Below are 18696 nucleotides of genomic sequence, written 5' to 3'. Positions count from 1 at the left end.
GCTACTGACATTTTCTGTGACCCAACAAAAGCCTTTGATCACGTGAATCACAGCATTCTCTTAAGTAATTTAGAATATTATGGTGGCAGTGGCAGTGCTGCGAAATGCTTCAAGTCTTACTAACAGGAAACAAAAGGGTGACATTTCAAATTACCTGTGGAGTAAGCAGTCAGTCTTCATCTAATTGGGAATTAACTGCATGTGGTGTCCTTCAAGGTTCCATCTAGGGTCTGTTGCTTCTTCTTGTGTGCATTAATGACCTCTCTTCTGTTACATTGCCAGATGCTAAGTTAGTTTTGCTTGTAGATGATACAAACATTGCCATAAGTAGCACATCAAGTACAGATTTAAAAATGGATGCTAATTTTCACAGACAATAATAAATGGTTTAAAGCCAATTTACTGTCATTAAACTTTAAAAAGACACACTTTATGCAGTTCAGGTCCTGTAAGAGATTTCCTTCCAACATGTGTATCAAATGAAGAGACACAGATCGAAGAGGATAACAATGTAAAATTTCTGGGATTACAACTAAATAATAAATTCAAGTGGGAAGGGCATACCACAGAATTACTGAACCTCCTAAACAAGTCTGTGTTTGCAATGCAGATGATGTCATATGGAGACATAAATATGAAAAACTTACCTACTTTGCTTACTTTCATTCTGTTATGTCACATGGAATCATATTCTAGGGTAACTTGTCAAACTGAGCTAAAGTTTTTAGAGTGTGAAATGGTGTAATAAGACTCATTTGTGGTGTAAATTAAAGAACATCATGTAGAAACCTCTAAAAGTTACTCAAATTAAACAGAAGTCTATAATAAAACCATGGATTACACAAGGAATAAAGATTTCCTGTAAGACAAAAAGGAAAATGTATCTGTTGACCAAGAATAGCTCCAGTGCTGATGATTTAGCTAAATACAAGGAATACTGTAAAACATTAAAAAAAGTAATTCAGACGTCTAAACAAATGCACTACCAGAAGAAAATAGCAATGTCAGGGAACAAAATAAAAACAATATGGGATATAGTGAAAGAGCAGACTGGTAGAACCAGAAAGGAACAGGAGCAAATAGCACTAAGGGTAGATGACACATTAGTAACTGATGGGCATAGTGTAGCAAATCTATTTAACAAGCACTTTATATCCGTTACTGATAGAATGGGACTTTCAGGATCAGTAAATAATGCCCTTGAATATCTGAAACTAGCCTTCACAGATAGCTTCAAGTACATGAATATATCACTCACTTCACCAAAAGAAATAACTTCCATAATAAAATCTTTAAAAACAAAGCATTCTAGTGGGTACGATGAAATATCAACAAAGTTAATTAAGGCATGTTCTTGTGAGTTTAGTACAATTCTAAGTTACTTGTGTAACCAGTCAATTATAACTGGGACATTTCCTGACTGGCTAAAATATGCAGATGTTAAGCCTCTATTCAAGAAAGGGGATAAAGAGATACCATCAAACTACAGACCGATTTCACTTTTGCCAGCATTCTCAAAAATTTTAGAAAAAGTAATGTACAGGCAGCTGCTCAACCATCTGACCACAAATAACATATTATCAAGAACACAGTTTGGATTTCTGAAGGGTTCTGATATTGAGAAGGCTATTTACACCTACAGTGAAAATGTACTTAATTCATTAAATAACAAATTACAAGCAGCAGGTATTTTCTGTGATTTGTCAAAGGCATTTGATTGTGTGAACACAACATCCTTTTAAGTAAATTAGAATTCTATGGTGTCACGGTCAATGCTGCAAAATGGTTCAAGTCATGCCTCACTAACAGGAAACAAAGGGTGTCAGTGCAAGGGACTAGTGAATTAAGTCATCAGTCATGATCAGAATGGGAAGAAATTACATGTGGTGTCCCACAAGGATCCATCTTAGGGCCATTGCTTTTTCTTGTGTACATTAATGATCTGTCATCAGTTACACTGCCAGAAGCAGAGTTCGTTTTGTTTGCAGATGACACAAGTATTGCAATAAATAGTATGTCAAGTGTAGTTCTAGAAAGATCTGCTAATGATATTTTCATGGATATTAATAAATGGTTTAAAGCCAACTCACTGACATTAAACTTCGAAAAGACTCACTATATGCAATTCAGAACCTGTAAGAGGTTTCCACCCAGCATATACATAAAATACAAAGAAGAGCAGATAGAAGAGGTTGACAGTCTTAAATTCCTGGGATTACAACTTGATAATAAATTCAGTTGGGAAGAGCACACCACAGAACTGCAGAAACGCCTTAACAAATCTGTGTTTGCAATTCGAGTGTTAGCAGACATAGGTGACATAAAAATGAAAAAGCTTGCATACTTTGCCTACTTTCATTCCATAATGTCATATGGTATAATATTTTGGGGTAACTCTTCAAGTCAAACAAAAGTTTTCACAGTCCAAAAGCGTGTAATACGTATTATTTGTGGAGTAAATTCACGGACATCCTGTAGAAACCTCTTCAAAGAACTGGGTATACTAACTACTGACTCTCAGTATATTTACTGATTAATGAAATTTGTCCTAAATAATATATCTCTTTTTCCAACAAACAGCTCAGTTCATACATACAATACCAGGAACAAAAATGATCTGCACAAGGACTTAAAAGCACTTACTTTAGTTCAAAAAGGGGTCCACTACTCAGGAACACTCATTTTCAATAATTTGCCAGTAAACATAAAAAATTTAGTTACAAATAAAGATCAGTTTAAAAGGAGCCTGAAAGACTTACTAGTGGCCAACTCCTTCTACTCCATTGACGAATTTTTTAGTAGAAACAAATGATGTATTGTATATATTCATACTATTAGTATTGTAATTTCAGCTTAAAAAAAAAAAAAAAAATTGACATGTTCCACATCCACGAGGATCTCCTCAGCACGGATCTATGGAACGAAAACTAATCTAATCTAGAACAGGGTATTCTAACCACTAGTTTTCTTTATATTTGTTCCTTAATCAAATCAGTTGCAAATATGTCTCTATTTCCAATCAAATTGTGCCCTGCTACCACTACAGATTATGCAGGGGAGGAAAGTACTATTGAAACTCATATAGGATGTGGCCTGAGCAAGGTACTACATCAGTGACTGTTAGCCATTCTGGGCGATTGGTTGGCTGATTCAGATCCTGAGTGGAGAAAAAGCATACCTATCACCAGCAGAAAGACAGATAATCTGAGAGGTAGTGGAGATGCTGCAAGATGACATCATTGACCTTCACAGAGTCCTTGGTCTTCTCTTGCAGTTCTTGGTTAAAAGAAGTATGGCATGTCACATTTCTGCATTGACTATCAGTGACTGAACAAAATCACAAAAAGATGTCTACCCATTGCTGTGCATTGATGACACCCTAGACTGTCTGAAAGGAGCAAAGTATTTTTCAACCCAGGCAGGCTACTGACAAGTCAAGGCTGACAGGGAAAGACTGCCTCAGAACATCTTACAGCCTGTGACATTCAAAATTATACCATTTTGACTGTGTAATGCTCCAGCCAGCTTCGAACATATGATGGGACAACTGTTTCAACACCTTAAATGGACATTGTCATTTTTTTAAAAAAACATTTGAAGAACATCTAAGTTGCCCAACATCCATTTGAAATGCGTACAAACTGTAGGTCTCCATCTGAATCTGAAAAAGTGCTTCTTTGCCATCCATGAAATAAAAATATGAAGGCTTATTGTGTATGGTGATGGCATCTGTCCTGATCCCAGGAAATAAGAGCAGTCAGATTTTCCAACTGCTCAGCACATTCATGATAGAAGTTTTTTCATAATGTGTTTGTACTACCAGCAACCCATAATTGACTTTTGTACCATGCCCCCACCTTTATACGAACTGCTTTAGTGAGACACCAACTTTTCATGGAATGAAGTGCATGTAAGGTCTTTCTGTACTAACATCTCCTACAGTCCTAGCATAGCATAGCATAGCATTGCAAGAAAGTGGAGACAGTGCTTCACATTGATGCTGGTGGTTGTCGAATAAGTGCAGTTCTAGTGCAAATTCAGCAATGTGCTGAAAAGGTGCTTATGCTTCTAGCCCACTCTCCAAATCAAAGATGAACTACTCTACAACCAAGAGAAAGATTGCCTTGTGGTTGCTTGGGCCATCGACAAGTTTTGGCCATGTTTATTTGGCACACCATTCACCATTGTGATGGCCCACCATTCCCTATGCTGGATAACCAGCCTGCAGGATCCATCAGGTTGACTGGCAAGATGAACACCGAGGCTTCAGGAGTATGATGTCATAGTGGTATACAAAAGTGGATGCGAACACAAGGATACCAGTTGCCTTTCAAGAAATCCCTTGATGGGACACAGGAGAATGGATGTGAATTCTCAATCATTGCTGCCCTAAAGGACATTACTGCTAAAAAGAGGAAAGACCCAGCAATGCTAAAAACCAAGAATCCTTGAAAGAGGGGGAACCAACCAAAGGAGAATTCCCATTAATAAAAAGAACATTGTGGAAAAGCAACTATAAGTCAGTGGGGCAGAAATGAACATCGTCATCCCAGCTCGTGTACAGCCAGCTATCCTGAAGTATTTCTACAACACTCCTACATCTGGTCACCTGGGATTCATGATAACTTGATAGAATCAGACACAGGTATCACTGGCTAGATCTCTACCGATATGTTGGACTCTATGTGAGCCACTTTAAGGAAGGCCAGCGATGGAAGCTTGTGCCTCAATTACCTTTGTGTGCCAATGACAGAAGCATATTCCCGTTACCTTTACAGAATCAGGTAAATATTCTGTTTGCACTAGTGCCATTCCACTTAACTGCGGTTGATCTTTTGGGGAGGTTCTTGAAGTTAAGAAATGGAAATTGGTGAGTAATTGCACAATTTCTTATAGAGGACACAATTTTGAAACACGGAGAGCCCTGTGTGATGATCTCTGATCGATGAAAACTTTTCCACTCAAGACTGGCACCAGAGGTAATTTCATATTGTGACATCGCCCACAGGGTGACAACTGAGATTAGATTAGATTAGTTTTTGTTCCATAGATCCGTGCTGAGGAGATCCTCGTGGATGTGGAACACGTCAATTTTTTTTTTTTAAGCTGAAAAAACAATACTAATATATGAATATATACAATACATCATTTGTTCCTACTAAAAAATTCATCAATGGAGTAGAAGGAGTTGGCCACTAGTAAGTCTTTCAGGCTCCTTTTAAACTGATCTTTATTTGTAACTAAATTTTTTATGTTTACTGGCAAATTATTGAAGATGAGTGTTCCTTAGTAGTGGACCCCTTTTTGAACTAAAGTAAGTGCTTTTAAGTCCTTGTGCAGATCATTTTTGTTCCTGGTATTGTATGTATGAACTGAGCTGTTTGTTGGGAAAAGAGATATTCTATTTAGAACAAATTTCATTAATGAGTAAATATACTGAGAGGCAATACTGAGAGGCAGTAGTTAGTATACGCAGTTCTTTGAAGAGGTTTCTACAGGACGTCCGTGAATTTACTCCACAAATAATACGTATTACACGCTTTTGGACTGTGAAAACTTTTGTTGGACTTGAAGAGTTACCCCAAAATATTATACCATATGACATTATGGAATGAAAGTAGGCAAAGTATGCAAGCTTTTTCATTTTTATGTCGCCTATGTCTGCTAACACTCGAATTACAAATACAGATTTGTTAAGGTGTTTCTGCAGTTCTGTGGTGTGCTCTTCCCAACTGAATTTATTATCAAGTTGTAATCCCAGGAATTTAAGACTGTCAACCTCTTCTATCTGCTCTTCTTTGTATTTTATGCATATGCTGGGTGGAAACCTCTTACAGGTTCTGAATTGCATATAGTGAGTCTTTTCGAAGTTTAATGTCAGTGAGTTGGCTTTAAACCATTTATTAATATCCATGAAAATATCATTAGCAGATCTTTCTAGAACTACACTTGACATGCTATTTATTGCAATACTTGTGTCATCTGCAAACAAAACGATGCCAACCACCCACAGACGAATGACCTCACAAAACACTTAAGACATCGGCAGATATGCTCTTGGTGTACAGTGATGTCTAACAAAGAAATTGGGACATTATACTGTCATTAGTGACATTTGCATACAACACAGTGAAGCAAGGCACTGCAGATATGAAAGTTCTTGGCAGATTAAAACTGTGTGCCAGACTGAGACTTGAACTTAGGACCTTTGCCTTTTGTGGAAAACAGCTCTGTCAGCTGAAACATGACTCACTACCTGGAGGCACCACCTTATCGTAGCACTGTCCGTGAGGGTGGGAGAGTTTGCGTGTTCCTGTGATGCTGAGAGCTATACCGGTGGTAGCGTAGCTACTGGCAGGTTCAACCTAGCCGGTCAGGTCTCAGCAGAGGAGCCAGACGAAGTGTGCCTCACAACGACCTACCGTCCCTTCCTCCCTTTCCCTTCCAGTCCCTTCCCTTTCCTTCTTCCCCTCTGTCAGTCTCTTCATCGGTGTAGGAGGCGGGTAATATCGATAGGTAAACACTCACGGCTTCTCTACCAACGAAGCAAGGCACCTGTGATGTGCCTTAAGGGCGTATGTCAGGATACTTCCAGTGGCATATGGCCATTCACTGCATCCCCTGCCTCTTGCCAGTCGTATCGGCCCTACGATCCACTGCCAACCAGAGGCGGAGGACGAGAGAGTGGATCTGCATCTGCGCAACTGCTTGTCCACTTTAAATACCTTCACGCGCAGATGACTCCGGCAAAGTTTCAATGGGCTATGAGCTTTGAAAGTCCTGCGGCAATGGAATACTGATGGTGAGGCAAGGGTTTGGTGTACCTGAACCTTAGTTGGTGCTCTGCACGTTAGGCGGTCAGACGGTGATGGTCGTTCTGGTACTCGTGAGAGACGGGAGGACTGTTTCGGCAGCTCGTCAGATGACAAAGCAGCCCTATTTAGGATCGCTCTGCTTTCCCTAATCCAGGGAGGGGCCTAGAAAAGGTGGCCTAAACATAGCCCGTCTCAACCCAGCACAAGTGGCAAACTGCGGTCACTTGTTCACTAACATATGCGGTCAAAAAAATAATAAAATAAATAGTTACCTTAAATATCTAATGATTGGAGTCTGGAACGTCCGTACTTTACAGGATAACGACCATAATCAGTGCCCAGAGAGAAAGACAGGACTTATCGCAAGGGAATTGGCTAGATATAACATCGACATTACCGCCATAAGTGAAACACATCTTAGTGACTCTGGACAGTTATGTGAACCGCTCGGAGGTTATACCTACTACTGGAGTGGAAAATCATCCACTGAAAGGGCAGAAAGTGGGGTAGGCTTTGCCATACGCAATAAATTGGCATGTTCACTAACAGAACTCCCAAAAGGTATCAGTGACAGAATAATAACACTCAGACTTCACCTGGCATCCAAGAAATATCTTCACTTGATCAATGTATACGCACCTACATTGCCATCTCCGGATGAAGAGAAGAACAAGTTCTACCAAGACCTCCGACATGTCCTTAAGGATATTCCTTCTGCAGATAAACTTCTGTTACTTGGTGATTTTAATGCTCGTGTTGGGAATGATTTCAGTGCTTGGAATGGAGTCCTCGGTCGCCATGGGATTGGAAAATGCAACTCGAATGGCTTGGATCTTCTAACTCTATGTGCCGAGTTTGAACTCTGTCTGACAAATACATATTTTCGTCTGCCTGAAAAATATAAAACGACATGGATGCATCCGCGATCTAAACACTGGCACCTTCTGGATTATGTGATAGTACGGAAAAAAGATCTTGGTGACGTACTGATCACACGTGCAATGAGAGGCGCTCAGGGATGGACAGACCATCGACTCTGAGGTCCAAATTAAAGATAACTTTGAAGGCACTACGCCGAGCTTCACACAAAATACCAACAAAATTGTCCTGCAAAATCTTGGCCAATGATCAGACTATGAGAGCAAAACTGGATGAAAAATTTGGTGTCGATGGCCTTTTGATATCTGAATCTGCCCCTGTAGATGAACAGTGGAGTGCATACGCTAGCAGACTGCGTGGCTGTGCTTCAGAAGTCTTGGGAAAGCCTCAGAAGAAGCACCAGGACTGGTTTGACGACTCAGATCCAGAGACCAGAAAGCTAATTAATGATTTCAGAACCTCTCTTCGCACCCCTGATGATAACAAGCGTAGAGCAGCGCATTACAATCTGAAAGTGAAGCTACGTGCTCTCAAAGACAGTTGGTGGGCAAATAAAGCAAATGAAATACAGTTATATGCCAACTCACACCAAACGGGCAGATTCTTTGAGTCCCTGAAAACTATCTTTGGTCCAAGAGTTGGGAAGATAGCACCAGTCTATAACAAAGATAAAAGTTGTCGGCTGACGCAACAGAGTGACATCCTGTCTCGGTGGGCAGAACATTTTAATGACGTTCTTAATCCCGACCATCAGACAACCAATATTCCATACATAGAAGCACTTGAAGACCTCCCAGTTGAGGAACAACTTGCGGATGCCCCTTCCTACGATGAATTCATTTCAGCACTGGCTATGCTGAAAAATGACAAAACAGCAGGATTAGATAACTTGCCATCAGAGCTATATAAATATGGGGGGCCAAACATCAAGAAACCATTGTTTGCTCTGATCTTAAGGATTTGGGAGTATGAAATGATTCCACAAGACTGGAAAGATGCTTGGATTTCCAAGATCTATAAAGGCAAGGGTGACATATCAGACTGCAGCTCCCACAGGGGCATTTCTCTTCTCTCAGCAGTGGGAAAAGTCCTTGCCCACATAATTAACACCCGGTTAACACACTTTGCAGAAAAACTGCTACCAGAGACCCAGTGTGGCTTTCGCCCAAACAGAGGCACAGTGGATGCCATATTTGTTGTCAAACAAATGCAAGAGAAAAGCTTAGAGCAACATCGGCCTTTGTTCATGTGCTTTGTAGACCTGGAAAAAGCTTTTGATCGTGTCCCACGGGAAGCTCTCTGGATCATACTAAAGAAAACTGGGTGCCCTGACAAAATTGTCAGTTTGATTCAGCAGTTTCATGAAAACATGATGGCAAAAATCCGCCATGAGGACAAGCTCTCAGAACAGTTTCCCGTGACATGTGGTGTAAAACAAGGCTGTGTTCTGGCTCCCACACTCTTCTCACTTTACTTCGCAGTTGTTATGAGAGACGCGACCAAAGCCTGTAGTAATCAAATTAGTCTCGACACAAGGACAGACAAAAGTGTCTTCAACATCTCTCGCCTCAACAAAAAGTCGCGTAACCAAACTATCTGTCTTAGAGATTCTCTACGAGGATGATGTATGCATGATGGCTAATTCTTGCGAAACTCTTCAGACTTACATAAATCTGCTAAATGCCTCCTGCAGAAGATTTGGCTTAGCCATTAGCATCACTAAGACGCAAGTTCTCAAACAGCCACTTAGAGGTCTTAATGCAGATGACTCCAGTATTGAGATAAATAACAAACCCTTGCAAAATGTGTCAAATTTCAAATACCTGGGAAGCCAAATTAGAAATGACAACAGCCTGACAACGGAAATCGCAGCACGTACAGCCAGCGCAGCCTCAGCCTTCGGTAAGCTTAATGACCGAGTATGGAAATCACATGATCTCAAACTACAAACAAAAATTGCAGTCTACAAAGCAGTAGTATTATCCACCTTACTCTATGCCTCGGAAACCTGGTGCTGTTACAAAGCTGGCATTAAGAAGCTAGATAAATTTCATCTTCGATGTCTGAGATCAATTCTGCGCATCAAATGGGAAGACTGTGTCCCAAACACGGAGATTTTGCGCCGTGTGAAACTGGCTGGTATTGAAGCTTTAATAATGAAACATCAACTGAGGTGGAGTGGTCACATAGTACGCATGGATGACAGTAGGCTACCTAAAGCGGTGTTCTACTCGCAGCTCTCGTGCGGGAAGAGGAGGAAAGGTGGTCAACACCTGCGATATAAAGACACCATTAAACGCCACCTTGCAGCCTGTGGCATTCCAAACAACTGTTGGGAGGAGCTAGCATTGCGCCGATCGGAGTGGCGATCAACTGTACATAAGAGCATCGAACAATTCGAGCAAAAGCGTCTAATGAACCTGGATGCTAAAAGAGAGCTCCGAAAATCTCAGCTCAAGCCTGTCTACACGTATACTTACAACTCTGCTGGTCAACTTCACTGTGCTTCATGCAACAGGGTATTCAAAGCGAAATTCGGATTCGCGAGCCACATCCGAGCCTACCACAACAAGGACAGAGAAGACTGACGGAGTCGCTGTCGCCGGACACGGCGAGGAGGACATCATCATCATTTCCACCAATACCTCATGTCCTACCTTCCAAACTTCACAGAAGTTCTCCTGCAAAACTTGCAAAACTAACATTCCTCAAAGAAAGGATATTGCACACACACAGCTTAGCCACATTCTGGGGGATGTTTCCAGAGTGAAACTTTCACACTGCAGCAGTGTGCCCTGACATGAAACTTCCAGTGCTCATCTTGCAAGATTCACAGAAGCCCTTCTGTGAAGTCTGGAAGGCAGGAGATGAGATACTGGCAGAAGTAAAGCTTGAGGACAAGTCATGAGCTCTACTTGTGTATCTCTGTTAATAGAGCACTTGCCCATGAAAGGCAGAGGTCCTGAGTTAGTGTCTCAGTCTGGCACACAGTTTTAATTTGCCAGGAAGTTTCATATCAGTGCACAAGCCACTCCAGAGTGAAAATTGCATTCAAGATGTTACAGGCTTCATGCCATTCTTTCTGCTACAAGACTGCAAGCTGAAACAACAGTGGTTATACTGTTCCACTTTCAACCAGGTTTCATGGAAATTTCACAGAGTGTACATAGAATGTGAGAGGGGTCATTTGACACTACCTGACTCATGATGTACTTTTCTTTTAGAATATTGGTGTTCTCAAGAAGACAAATGTACTTCTGTTCCATTTTGTTTTCATCAACAATTGCTCCCTTGGGTGATGATATACACTTTGTCAGAAAGCTTTCCACACTGGACATTGTAACATAACTTTTCTGTCATACTTCATGCATTGCTGTTAATACAGTGAGCATTTATTTTTTGCCTGTAACAGGCATTTTAAACTAAACAAAGGAAAATCCAGTCTGGCTCCAGTTGCCAGTGGCTATGATCGTGTGTGTGTGTGTGTGTGTGTGTGTGTGTGTGTGTGTGTGTGTTTGTGTGTTTGTGTTTGTATGTGTGGTTTTTGACAAAGGCCTTGTTGGCCAAAAGCTAACTTTCTGACAGTCTTTTTTGTTGTGCATTTCTGCAACTCAGTAGCTCCACTAAACAGCGAGTAGCAACTATCCTTTTCATGATACTGACGCATTTTAAATTATGTCATGTTTGTGTGACATCACTAAAGGAGAGATTTTATGTATTCTGGAGAACTCAGATATTGAATCAGAAAGGAGCTTGTTGGATTCAAGTGGTGATTTTCTGCCCGAGATAACTTGGCAAAAAAGATAGGAAATGTTACAGTTAGTTGATGTCTCCTCATATCAGTTCTTTCCACAACAGTATCAGGGGTCAGGTAGCCCAACAATGAAGATATTAGCTAGAGATGGAGCAGAAGTGAGTGTTGCTAACGTGCTATTGCCTGGAAGAAGGGCTACTTTGTATGTCCTAAATGAGAGAGGAGGATCCACTGTGTACACCTGTCACTGAGTGGATGATGCCATCAAAAATGCCTTCCATCTATCTGATGACTCAATTCCCTGTATCATATAAAACAAAAAGTCAGATTCTTAGAATGAAATAAAAAACACTACTTGGACCATGTCAGTAGAGAAATTGAAGGCAATGGTTGATATCATGTTTGCCTGAGGTGCTATTTGTGATAAAATGACAAAAAACAGATTCCATGTACTTATCAGATTCGTGTACTTTGATGAGAAGTCCTCTCAAACTTAATGCATTCCTGCTAACACATTCTCTCATATTTCAGAAATATGAAACAAGTTCATGCAAAACTGTCTCCGCTGTCACTGCCTGGATGAAAATATTACAGTTGATGAGCAGTTACTTCCAAGCAAAGAAAGGTGCAGTTGTATCCAATTCATTCCAAACAAAACTGACAAATATGGACTTAAATTTTAGATAACTGCATAGGTGGCATTTAAGTACATTTGTAAAGCCTTCCCATACCTTAGAAAGGAAAGAGTCCAACCAGACAACCACCCATTGGGAGAGAGTATTGTTCCTTGCCTTATGGAGCCAAGGAAGGAATGTGATGACAGATAACTCCTTCCCATCCCTTCAGCTTTCCAAGAAACTTCAACAGTAGAAAATGTTCCTAGCAGGAGCAGTCATGAGATTTGCTGAAATTTCTCCAAGAACAATATTTCTGACTTACATTCTGTCATCATCTTGAAGAAGACAGATAAGGCAGCTTGCACCCTAACAATGTGCAAAACCAGAAGAATAAAAACATCTAAATTCTGAGCACAATATATCCTGAAGTAGCAGTGAATGAAGAAGGAAAGAAGAAACCAGGAACAATGCTGTAAAGTATGATGAAGACATCATTGATTGAATGCTTTGTAAATATGCAACTAAAGTTGCTTTCATGTCTTTTACAGTATCCTAGATATGGCAGCAATAAATGTGTAAGTCATTTACAAGCAAATAATCTGAAAGGAAGATTTTCATTCTTCACCTGATAAATGAATTCACAAATGTTAAACAACAAAATATGTGATGGAAACAAGACCAATAACATCTGTGACAGTAGAAAAAAGCTATCTCCAGAAAACTTATATGAAAAGTACCAATGCTCAAAGTTTAATGTCAGTGTTTCGAAGTAAACTAATGAAGCAAATGAAATGTTAGGCTTTAAAAATAGGTCCCATTTTTGGGTAGATGAATGGAAAAAATATAGGTTTAACTGTAATTGTGTTGTGGATTTTTAATGCATATTTCATTATGGGTCATATAACCTCATCCTGCTGTTCTTGGTGTATCACATTTTTCACTGTTCTAATGTTGAATGGTTGTAGAATTTTAGTCACTTATGGATACAGAGATTTTAGTACTATATTGGATATCAGTATTACATGCAATACATTGTATATTTCATCATTTAGTATCTCAGATGGGTACAAATGTCCACCTGCAAAGAGGCTCAGCAGGTATATTGCTTGTTGCTTTTGAAGAAAGGCTTTACCACTATACTCTTCCACTGACTTCATTCATTCAAATGTTCCTGTGTAGTATCATGCATTGACATTGTCAATAACTGTACATTTGGCAATGTTTGGTACTGAATGTGGTTGTTTGTTACCCCATGCCGACAACTGTTAACTTTGATATCAAGCTGCCTGAAAAAGGATCAGTGAAGATTGCTTAGTTGTGAAGTTTTATACTGCTTGAATGAAGGTATAAGATACTGATACAGTTTACACAGCTGTTACCACAGAGTGCCAATTATTGTAAATATACTGTTTTGAAACCCAGTTGTTGGCACCCCACCATTTGTGACAGATGTGGTTGTCAAATTTTTATTTTTACAGGTTACGTACCAAAGTCTTTACTGATGTGCCCTTAATTTTAATGAAATGGATTTAAAGAAGACCACAAGTGAGAGCAAAAGTTATGAATTAAATAGCTTAAGCCTTATCTTTAGAAACAGCCATATTAAGTAGAAGGTGGTTGTAGTGCGAGGTATCAAGCAGGCATGACAATAAACAGAGTGGTCATAGTGGGCAGCTTGACAACCACAAGAAGAATCGTACAGCAGCTATTCCACACATGGCTCAAATATGTCTCTGATGTTCATCAAACACTTATTACGTGGAAGACTGTAGCCAAGGTGCCAATGATTGTGTGAGTGCCAGCCACTATGTACTTTATCCTACTAATGTTCCTGTGTTATTACAACTGTTTCTGCCAACTATACTAAACACACACAGGTATTTAGTAACAACTTTGGTAAATAAATATATAACTGTTACTGAAATTTGGGGACTAGATTTGGTAATGATTCTGTGGTGTCACCGCTAGACACCACACTTGCTAGGTGGTAACTTAAATCGGCCGCGGTCCTGTAGTACATGTCGGACCCGCGTGTCGCCACTGTGGGATCGCAAACCTAGCGCCACCACAAGGCAGGTCTCGAGAGACTGAGGAGACCTTGTCCCCAGTTGTACGGACAACATAGCTAGCGATTGGACGTGCTAAGCCTTGCTCTCATTTGCCGAGAGATAGACAGTAGAATAGCCCTCTGCTAAGTTAAATGGCGACCACCTAGCAAGGCGCCATTTGTATCAGTGCCAATAGCTTACGAGTATGCAGGAGAGATGTATTCCAACAAGAGAATAAAGTTAAGTATTAAAAAAGCTACGTATTTTTCTTTAGTGCATTTATAAGTCTCATGTTCCAGACTTCACGCCCGTCTGCGTTAGCCTTGCGTGCCCTATCGGCTACAGCATTGTGTCTGGGCTGTATGGTCTAGACACAACAGATTCTTTGATACGTTCACATTTTCTGTTTTCATTATATCCTAAATCCTGCTTTTATTCAGGTTATTTTTAATGATACCATTGTTTCCTACGTCATTTTCTTAGAGAACATTGGAATTGCACCTATAATCTCTCTTTTGATACGCACTGGTTCGTGAGAGAGAGAGAGCACATACATAATTGCCCCTGTTTTTCCTCCTCCTCCCACCTCTCCCTCCTCTTTCTCTATCACCACACCCCTCTTTTTCCTCCTCCTCCTCCTCCTCCTCCTCTTTCTCTTTCACTGCACCCTCTTGTGCACCTATGCTGTAAGCCTTAGCTAATTTTCTTATATGGCCCACTGTACTGTCATTAACATGACACTATTTGAAGCTATGTGATTTTTCTCATCTATTTAGTTATGAGAATTTGAAACTTAAACCTATCTGTCAAATATTATCTCTGACAATATTCCTAATTTGAATCAGCTGAGAATAAACCATTTTAAACATTTTTTTTTTTTTAGCAAAAGAAAAGAAGCAGAGCATTTTATGAGTGTTATTGTACTCTTGCTGGAAGGTGTACTGAATTGATCTTTTATGGCAAATATAATTGCCAGATTTCTTTTTGGATTGAATTAGTAACACACTTAATTGACAATCATAAGGCTTCAATTTGCCACCAACTCCCCTCCATTTCTTTCAAACTTAGGATACACAAAATTTGATGAAAAAGTGTTAAATATCTTTGTTTGCAAATACTTTGAATGTATTAAAGACATGTCTCTAAAGTGATGCTGGAAGGAACTCAAGATCTATTTCACTGTTACATGCTGTGTTTCATTTTTGATACTGGATTTGAGTATTGAAGAGCCGTGCCTACACGTTAACTCAAATTTGAAGTTTGTATGTACCTATCCAATAAACATTTCATTATAGAAACCGTTTTGAAGCGCAAGGCTTATTGTCACAAGTATGGCAAAATATTCTGAAACTCAGTGCACCAGTATTGGAGCAGTACACAATTAATTAGTTTTCTCTGGCATCCCATTTCTTTCCTTACATATGAAGTTCCAAAGAAGGGAGTTCTGTTTCTAAAGGTGTTTGTTGATGTATGATTTGTCATAGTTCATTGCTTTGGTAATGAAATGCATTTTGTATGTATCTGCTGCAGGTGACCTATAGTATCTGTCTTTTAACATATTAGCATGTTTTTCAGATTTAATGTTTCATCAGGACTTTTACACACTTGGTAGTTTAACGATTTCTGTAGCTTAAAATGAAATTCTATATTATTTTTAATTACTGTCACTTTGAATCACATCTATTTGAAATACATTTAAATATTCCTTTTCTTTATTCAGGTACAAATTCTGCAAGCAGTTTACAAAAGCACTCTACAAACCTAGCCGCATGGATGGCACACTGTTGAGGACAAAGTTCCCGTATGAACTTGAGAATGTTTCAGCCATATTTGAAAGGTAAAATTATAAACTAGGAAGCAAGTAGAAGAAGGGTAGCCATTTCAACAATTTCTCGTGATAGTTTAAAATTTATACATATGAAAAGTAAATGGTACACCATGAAAGCTGTTAAAAATTCATTTTATTAGGCTTTTTTATGTTTATTGTGATGGTGTTATTTAGATGGTGAGAGAATAATATTCGGCTCATTTTACAGACTACTGCATGGGATTTTGGGGCTCAGGTCAGTTGAGCAAAGTCATATGAGTTTAGGCAACTGTACTGCTTTTCTACTGCTATACGGCAAGCATGATGAATACTAATAACATAAAGTTTGAGTGTCAAGCAACTGGCGAAACTCATAATTTTAGCTGATTATCTATTGGGTGTCTTGGATTTCTGAGAGTATTTCCCTCTTGTGTGCAGTGAAATAAATTCAAAATAGTCTTCCATTGTAATCTTCACTGACCACATAGCTTTGTGGAAGTTTAAGTTGTCATCTGTTTCTCTTCCATCAAATTCTTATTGTGTGTTAATTTCATAATAAAATTTCTCAAAGTGTATTGATGATCTTGAAAGCTGGGAGAATACAGTGAAATATAATCCTTTTGTTTATTGGTGTGTTCTTTACCGAAGCATTTGTACAACTGTATCACAACTGTATCCAAAACTCACAATGTTTTTCAGAAAGAAGTGTAACCCCACTGCCCACTGTTGAGTCATGTAGTTTCTGAGCATCTCTTTGTTTATTTTGAAACACTGCAAAGATATGACACTACAGTAGTGTGAGCCAGATCATACAGTTTACAGTTTACCGTACTTTATGAAATTAAAAAAAAAAAAAAAAAAAAAAAAAAAAGTTGTTCACTTTCATGTTTCTTCTATTTGTGGACGTGTGTTGACTTTCGTTTGTATCATTATTTTGGGCTGTCCTTATTTTTTTTTCTTTGTTTCCATTTTTAAGTTTTTAAAATAATATATTCACAATAAATGTAATCTAAGAAAGAGGTTACTTCTGTGGTGCACTGTTTGTAAAACCTACTGTGAATTCCAGTTGGGGGTCTTGCTATATTTATGTTTCAAAGGTACAATCAGTTTTTAATTTGTGTACCACCCATTTGAAATATTTCTTTGTAAATGAAGTATTCAATGTAAGATTTGAGCTTTCATTTTTTTACGGCAGACTGTAAAGAGAAAATGATGTTTACAGTTTGATGTTATCTCATTTTAAAGATGACTGGAGACTGATCAGTAGCTCATAATGAGAAATCTTGTGTGTGAAATTTGAATTTCTGATAACACCACAGGGTGGAAGTAAGGCTTACTATCTCTACATTGCTCCTCGACCAATGATACTCAGTGTGTGGTTTGTGACTTCCATTCTTTGCATGCAAAGGAAAACTCTACATACAGTCCACTGCAGGTACTCGTAAATGAGTTCTGGGGGAATATAAGCTCAGATTAAAATCCTACTGCATTTGGATTGTGACATTATAGATAATTAGATGCTTGCAAAGGAATCACATGAATTGAAATTGAAATTGCAACTATGCAAATAAGATATTCCATTTATCATAAGACTTACACAAGAATCTGGTGTATAGCTGTAATACATGGCTGATGATATGTGACCTTATATTGTATTTCTACACTCCTGGAAATGGAAAAAAGAACACATTGACACCGGTGTGTCAGACCCACCATACTTGCTCCGGACACTGCGAGAGGGCTGTACAAGCAATGATCACACGCACGGCACAACGGACACACCAGGAACCGCGGTGTTGGCTGTCGAATGGCGCTAGCTGCGCAGCATTTGTGCACCGCCGCCGTCAGTGTCAGACAGTTTGCCGTGGCATACGGGGCTCCATCGCAGTCTTTAACACTGGTAGCATGCCGCGACAGCGTGGACGTGAACCGTATGTGCAGTTGACGGACTTTGAGCGAGGGCGTATAGTGGGCATGCGGGAGGCCGGGTGGACGTACCGCCGAATTGCTCAACACGTGGGGCGTGAGGTCTCCACAGTACATCGATGTTGTCGCCAGTGGTCGGCGGAAGGTGCACGTGCCCATCGACCTGGGACCGGACCGCAGCGACGCACGGATGCACGCCAAGACCGTAGGATCCTACGCAGTGCCGTAGGGGACCGCACCGCCACTTCCCAGCAAATTAGGGACACTGTTGCTCCTGGGGTATCGGCGAGGACCATTCGCAACCGTCTCCATGAAGCTGGGCTACGGTCCCGCACACCGTTAGGCCGTCTTCCGCTCACGCCCCAACATCGTGCAGCCCGCTTCCAGTGGTGTCGCGACAGGCGTGAATGGAGGGACGAATGGAGACGTGTCGTCTTCAGCGATGAGAGTCGCTTCTGCCTTGGTGCCAATGATGGTCGTATGCGTGTTTGGCGCCGTGCAGGTGAGCGCCACAATCAGGACTGCATACGACCGAGGCACACAGGGCCAACACCCGGCATCATGGTGTGGGGAGCGATCTCCTACACTGGCCGTACACCACTGGTGATCGTCGAGGGGACACTGAATAGTGCACGGTACATCCAAACCGTCATCGAACCCATCGTTCTACCATTCCTAGACCGGCAAGGGAACTTGCTGTTCCAACAGGACAATGCACGTCCGCATGTATCCTGTGCCACCCAATGTGCTCTAGAAGGTGTAAGTCAACTACCCTGGCCAGCAAGATCTCCGGATCTGTCCCCCATTGAGCATGTTTGGGACTGGATGAAGCGTCGTCTCACGCGGTCTG

At 40.3% G+C, this 18696-nt stretch overlaps 1 protein-coding gene across 1 annotated transcript in view; it reads left to right on the top strand.

The window, feature by feature from the left end:
• Nucleotides 1-18696, top strand: part of LOC126204447 (cap-specific mRNA (nucleoside-2'-O-)-methyltransferase 1) — a 286518-nt gene that overhangs the window by 231428 nt on the left and 36394 nt on the right. Inside the window, exon 15 of the mRNA XM_049938834.1 lies at nt 15834-15950. Coding sequence (XP_049794791.1) covers nt 15834-15950 — 117 coding nt within the window. The remainder of the gene's footprint in view (nt 1-15833; nt 15951-18696) is intronic.

The sequence above is a fragment of the Schistocerca nitens genome, chromosome 9, assembly GCF_023898315.1.
Source record: "Schistocerca nitens isolate TAMUIC-IGC-003100 chromosome 9, iqSchNite1.1, whole genome shotgun sequence".
In the NCBI taxonomy this organism is placed as follows: Eukaryota; Metazoa; Arthropoda; class Insecta; order Orthoptera; family Acrididae; genus Schistocerca; species Schistocerca nitens.
This window is presented reverse-complemented; position numbering and strand designations above follow the sequence as displayed.